The sequence below is a fragment of the Blennius ocellaris genome (genome assembly GCF_963422515.1).
Source record: "Blennius ocellaris genome assembly, chromosome: 24".
NCBI lineage: Eukaryota > Metazoa > Chordata > Actinopteri > Blenniiformes > Blenniidae > Blennius > Blennius ocellaris.
In genome coordinates this window covers 471,083-478,006 of record NC_137673.1, presented here as the reverse complement: position 1 = coordinate 478,006, position 6,924 = coordinate 471,083, and the positions used below count along the sequence as shown (strand labels likewise).

General features: G+C 49.4%; 1 protein-coding gene across 1 annotated transcript in view; it reads left to right on the top strand.

The window, feature by feature from the left end:
- Positions 1–349: 349 nt before the first annotated feature.
- The window catches only part of zeb2b (zinc finger E-box binding homeobox 2b), a 22,534-nt gene continuing 15,959 nt past the window's right edge, over positions 350–6,924 (top strand). The window contains 2 exon segments of the mRNA XM_080520092.1: positions 350–624; positions 1,913–2,105. Of these exon segments, the coding sequence (XP_080376218.1) occupies positions 1,979–2,105 (127 nt within the window). The 5' untranslated portion in view covers positions 350–624; positions 1,913–1,978.

Sequence of the window (6,924 nt, the reverse complement as noted above, 5' to 3'; positions counted from 1 at the left end):
CTCCCCCTTCTACACACACGCAAAAAACACATATAGCTACACACACTCTCTCTCTCCCACACACACACACACACACACACACACTCACTCAGTGTCGCCTGTTCTGTGCTCCGCGTCGAAGCCCGACATAGTTGGTTTCACTCAAAAAGAGAAGAGATGGTGAAAGAGAGAGGAGAGTGAGGGAAAGAAAAGAGGGGGAGAGAGAGAGCGAGGGAGGGAGGGAGGGAGGGAGGAAAAAACTTCACGTTCAACCCAGAAGATGCTCACGTTTGGCTCTCCTCAATTATCCCCTCCCGTGAAGATAGGTGGCGTGCGTTTCAGGGGGCTTCTCCTCTGTGTTACACGGCAAAGAAAAGGAGGTGGAAAGAAAAAAAATGTCATTAGAAGAGGCGTAACACGTCAGTCCCTACCCAGGTTTGTTTCCTGGAGTGGGTGTAAGACATCAGTTGTAAACCTGCCCTAGCAGGAATAGCGGTCCCTCCCTCCTCCCAACTATTTCTAAGGCTTTATTTCTAAGGCTTTATTATCACCGGTGGAAAAGGATCCGCTCACCGACGCTCCGGTATCATCCCTCCTCGAAACTCCTTATTCACCAGACACTCTTTACACCTCCCAAAAAAGCAGGTACGTGCCTCCTCACTTTGTATTTACAGACGCCTTGTGTTTTTGTTTTTGTTTTGTTTTTTCTGGAAATTGTTGGATATTAAACTTCCGCGCGCGCGCGCGTCGCGCTCTGGAGCTCAACTTCGCCTTACCTGCGCAGGTGGAGAGAAGGTGCGTGTGTTGGGATTTTTTATTTTTTTTCCCTTCCACCTCGTTTGGCGCGGAGGCGTCCTGCGAGCCTCCCGGAGCCTCCCGGAGCCTCCCGGAGCCGGGGACCGAGTGCCGATCAGCGGCCGTTTGGCGCCGCACACCACCGCTTGTCGTGTGGAGAGAGAAACGGCGACGTGCGTCCCTTTTTACATTAATGTCTCCTTCTGCCGTCCAACAAGCAAGAAAAGCTCCATCCTGTCAGTATCCACTTCTCCTAATATTGAGGGGGTTTGCGCTGATAAATGAACTGGCGGAGCGAGCAGACCCACACACACCATTTCACTCTTATCGCTTTTGTTTATGCGCCATTTGTGCCTTTAAAGATTTTTTTTTCTCCCATAGTCCGGACTCATTTTGGCATATTTGAACAATTATTCCCCATCTGTTATTTATTAACTGTTGACAACAGAGTGTGGATTCAGTTTATTAAAGCAAGAAGAGCAATTTTCTGAGGCGTACCCGTGTTTATTGAAGTTGTGTGAGTTTTAATCAGACCACACAGTCAAGGCTGATTTCCAGCCTCACGCTCCTTCTCGGCTTTACGGACTCTGGATCCGGCCTGGAAATTTCACTCAAATTTCATTTATTAACCTGCTTCGCCCTCAGTGCCAAATGTGGACTTAAAGCGCCGAACGCAGACAGATTGTGACACTTTATTAAAAATGAGTAAATTGTTTTTTTTTATTTAAAACAAGTATTTATTGAGGAGAAAAGCAAAACGCGCTCGGGAAACTTTTATGAACGAAATAAGAAAATAAGAAGAGTTTATTTAGCTGAAGTCCTCTTTGCTTCAAAGAGTTGTGATTTGACAAATGAAGAATAAAATATAATATTTGTGTTTGTGCTGTTTGCTGGCTGAGAGAAGGAGATGGACGGATCCCCTCTCAGCTCCTTCTCAGACTTTCACCCACGGCTCTTTTTTCTTTTTTACAATCTGCCTCTCATCCAAGTCCCGTTTTCAGTTTCTTGTCGGCGTCCGGCGCAAGTGGAGCCCCTCTCTAATCTCCACATTGTTGGTGCGGTGTGTGTGTGCGTGTGTGTGTGTGTGTGTGTGTGTGTGTGTGCGCGTGCGTGTGTGTGTGTGTGTGTTTCCCGTCAGATATCAGGCTGAAATCAAGGAATCGAGTCCATGCGAGCTGCCATCTGATCCCACACACACTTATCAATGAAGCAAGAGATCATGGCGGATGGCCCCAGGTGTAAGAGGCGAAAACAAGCCAACCCGCGACGGAAAAACGGTAAGAGAATGACGGGGGACGCGGACCTAACGGTGGCGGGGGATTCCTGTGGATGTGAGCGGGTTGTGAGGGCTTTGCTCCGCGGCTCAGGGCTCGTGAGGCTCCGCGGCTGGCGCGCTTGTCTTTGCGCACGGATAACGGGACCTGGAGAAACTGCGCGTAATGCGCCCGCGTTGTGCCCCAAAGCCGGCGGAAGCGCTGCTCCCGCGGGGGGGGGGGGAATGTGTATTTTTATTGTTGGAGGGGGAAACGGTGCCGCAGAGCAGGAGAAAAGTTGTGTGTGTTGTGAAGTTGGAGCGGAGCGGAGCGGTGCCGGGACGCTGTCCGCCATGAGGGCACCGTGCCGCGGCCACCGACCCGAGATCCGCCCGCTGCTCGCTGGGTTCAGCTCTGGTTTGCTCTGGTCCTGATGCTCTCCGTCTTTCCGGGGCCTTTCGCTGCTTCACAAGTCTCTGCACTGTCGCTGTTTTCCGCTAAAATGTTGGTTAACTTTTTTTTTTTTTTTTTTTTAAGCGCTGCATTTTTTTTTTTTTTTTTTGTCCTTGTTGTCCACCGGTTGTGTCCAGTTTGTAGTCGTGCAGGGGTCGTGTGTGAAAAGGATGACATGTCCGATAAATGCAGACATTAATTGGGAGGAGGACATTTGTTGGTTTTCTTTCTCCATTTCACTGCACACTTTCCCACACGAGGCAAATCTGCACTGACATTTCCTGGCCCCGTTATTCCTGATTATTCCATATAGGCTCCAAACACTGGCTGAGGCGGTGTGTGTGTGTGTGTGTGTGTGTGTGAGAGAGAGAGAGTGAGAGTGTGTGTGTGTGTGTGTGTGTGCGTGTGCGTGCGTGTGTATTCAGCCCAGGCTTGTATTTGCTTTGCTTTCTCTTCAACAGTTTTTTAATCTCTGCCCCCACAGGTTATTCATCTAGATCAGATTTCATTTATTGATTTGAGACAATCAATAGCAGACAAGCATTTTGTTCCACACTAAACAGCAGCGAGTGGAAATTTCTCATGGAAATATAAATATCCATGTCCTTACATACATACATGTGCAGAAGAATGGGAGCGTCAGAGGAGATGCAGTCTGTTTCTCTGTGGCCACCTGTTTTGGAAAAAGGGGGAGTGAGAGGGAGAAAAAGCAGCCTTGGCTTTTGTACCAAATGCAGCGTTTGATAAAATAATATTAGCAAAGCAAATATAATTTTCACACCCTTAAAGCTGACAGCGAGCGCTGGCAGAGTGTTTCAGGAATATTTTTATCTCCCGGCTGGAACACACTCCTCGTCCAGCCGCTCGTACCTTTAAAGAAAACACATTTCAAATATCATTTCCCTTCATTCTTTTTTCTCTTCATAACAACAAGCTCTGTCTGATGACCCCCAATCCCCCCCCCCCCCTCCCCCCCTCCCCCCCTGGGAATGCAGGGCTTATTGAGGCTTGGCCACTCTCCCCTCTCTCTCTCCCTTCCTGCCCGGCTCGGCGGAGGGATGGCAGGGTAGGGCAGGGCAAGGCGAGGAGCGTGTGACGGCCGGCAGGACAGCAACTCTCGCCACAAACACAGAAATTGCGCATCGCAGAATGAAAAGCCGGCGGAGAATAAATGAGCTGGAGGTGTCAGCAGATGGAGGTCGGAGGCTCCGGTCCTCTAACCAGCAAATCACATGAAGATACACAAATGTGATATATGTGCAATTACAGCTAATTTCTGTCAATGGCTTTTGGAGGTGGCGCCGCCGTGTTTGGGTGTAAATTATAATTTGTTGGCCACCTGTCTTTATTCCTGCGTTGGAAATGTTTGGTGGAGTCGGAGTCGCCACTTCTCCACCACAGATCTGATTCCCGACTCGCCGCTCCGTTCCTCTGCTTTTCCTCCAAAATGGACGCGTGGATTTCAGTGCCAATTAGTATTAATGAGGCATTTGCTCACTAAGTTGTCTAACCAATGACATTCTGCTCGTCCACATGACTGTTTGGCCTTCGGGGCTGGAGGTGCTACAGTAGCTTTACTCACTGGCTGTCAGCTGCTATTTAAGAACATTTCATGACGGAGGAGCTGCAACAAACTACATCTTCCTCCTCGCCGCCGCACCCAGAGGAAGCCCTGCTCCCTCACATTTCTCTGTTTCCTGGTGTGAAACTTGATCTCGGCAGCGTGAAGCGTTTGAGAGTTTGGCCCTCGCCAGGTGTTGCTTGTCACCTCCAGCTGTGCGAGCGCACGCACACACCTGTCCTTATTTTCACATGATTCAACCGGCGCCAGCCTCAAAAACAAGCCTTCTTCCCTTTTCCTACCTTTTTTTTTTTTTTTTTTTAGCTTTTGTCTTCACCATGTTTTTCATTTTCATATTTCACACACACACACACACACACACACACACACACACACACACACACACACACACACACACACACACACACACACACACACACACACACACACACACACACACCGTGGCAGCGTTGTGTGATGAGCTCACCAGGAAATGCAGATGTTGCATGGTTGGATGGTTTGATCCACTTTTTTTTTTTTTTGATTATTATTTTTTTTTTGATACCCCAGATGACTTGTGAGTGTCGGGACAAACCCTCGGAAATACACTGATTACATAATCTCAATAAGAGAAAGATGAGGCCTCCCTCTCTCTCTCTCTCTCTCTCTCTCTCTCTCTCTCTCTCTCTCTCTCGGCCTGCTGGAGTTTGATAGAACGGTCTGAATGTGGTTATTAAGACGATCACAAAGTCACGCTTAAGGTGGAGAAAAATGGTGTTTGTGGGTTTGAGCAGAGAGGAGGAGGAGGAGGAGGATTGGGGTATGGGGGGGGTATCGGGGGTACGGGGGGGGGGGGCAGTTCTTTCAGAGGCAGACAATACCAGATTTCTGCCAATCTAAACAATTTGTCCATCTCTATTATTCCTCTGCCTTTTTAAAGTTGTGTTTGCGGCTCCGGCAGTGAAGAATAGGCCGAGCGGGGGGGTGGGGGGGGGGGCAAGGTGCTCCCTTTCTTCTTCTTTTTCTCTCCCTCTCACCCCCCTTCTTCCCTTCTTCCTTTCCCAGATTTTCCCTCCTCTAGGTAGGGGTATTTTTTTTATTTATTTGGGGGCCGTGAGTGAGAAGGAGGGTATAAAAGGGGGGGTGAGGAGGAGGGCAGGTTTCGCAGGGCGCTCGCGGACAATTGATTGTCAGTGGTAATGTGTTTCATTTACATGTTTATACCGTCAATAGTGGCGGGGGGTTGTCGGCCGCCGCCGCCGCCGCCATTCAGCGCTGCCATTCCCATACGGGCTGCAGCCGCGCTGCTCCTTTACCTCCTTATTTATGAATTTCCAGCAGGAGGAAGCGCGGCAAAGTGGCGTGCATGTGGAGGGAAATCAGGGATTATTTTGTTTAAGCAAGTGAAATAATTACTGTGAGCGATCAGAGGGCGGGAGGCAGCAGGGGGGCCACACTGTCATGGTGGACACACACACACACACACACACACGGCCAGGGAGGATTTTTGTAACGCCGGCCTGGTGCTGGACCCGAGCCCCCCCCCCACGCTAAACGGCTGGTAATCAGCAGCCATATTCCTCCTGTCACAACTGCAGCATTATTTCAGCTCTTCTGCATCCTTTTTTCTTGCCTCTCGCTCTCCTTCCACCGCCGCCGTCACCGGCTAAATATATCCATCTGCTCGACGTGTGTGTGAGTCAAGTGTGTACAGCCAGCCACACACACATGAATGGACTCGCAGCACATCCCTGTCATTTCAGGCAGATCCCAGCGAAACCATGCTGCTGCTGCCCTGGAAATAGTCTCCCTCCAATAACTGGACCAGCCGTCGTAATTCACCTGATTTATAATTTTTTTTTTTCCCCGTTTCATTTTATTTTATTTTATTCTATTTAGTGTGTGTGTGTGTGTGTGTGTGTGTCACAAAGAGGCAGCGTGGTGTGATATCTGCCGCTTTCAAGCTGATATGTTATTCAACAAACCCTCTAATATGTGCTTTCCACAAGGAATTAAAGCAGGAATGTAGCTCAGCAACAGAAACACCCCCCCACAACACACACACACACACACACACACACACACACACACACACACACACACACACACACAGCAGCAATGCACAGTTTTTTTCATGCTTTGATAAGGCAGATAAAAGCAAATAGCATGGCTTGTGGCTGTACACCCCCCCCCCCCCCCCCTTCACTTCAACAACCCCCCAACACACACACACACACACACACACACACACACACACACACACACATTGAACAGAAGAAAAAAAAAACGACTAATGATCATCTCCACTCCATCCTGGACACTGGACAGAAAACTTTCATCAACCCCCCCCTGCCCCCCCCCCCCCCCCCCCCCCCTCCCTCCTCACACCCTTAAAAAAAAAAAAAAAAAGCAAAAAGCCCAAAACATTTTTGACACATTTTTTATTCGCTGCCCGCCCGCCCGGGCTGTGTGAAGAGATGTGCGCCCGGCGGCCAGAGAACACACACTCTGAGCCGGACCTCTGACACCGCCGGTCTCTGCAGCGCCTCAGGTACCATTTCACTTTCGCTCACATCAATGCTGACCTGAATGCCTTTCATATCTGATCCGCCGTGTCTCTCCTGGTAAACATCCCCCGGGGGGAGAACAAAGAAAGGAGCTCCTCTTCTTCTTCTTCTCCGTCTTCTTCTTCTCCTTCTTCTCCCTCTCCTTCTTCTTCTTCTCCCTCTTAATCACAATTCAGCCCCTTTCGCCGCCAGCAGCAGGGCTACACATTTGCATTCAGCATCAGAAAAAAGGGCCTGAGATGAAAAGGGGGGCGAAAAAAAAAAGAAGAGCAGGAGAGAGGAGAGGAGGAGAAAAAAAAAAAGAAGAAGAGGAAGG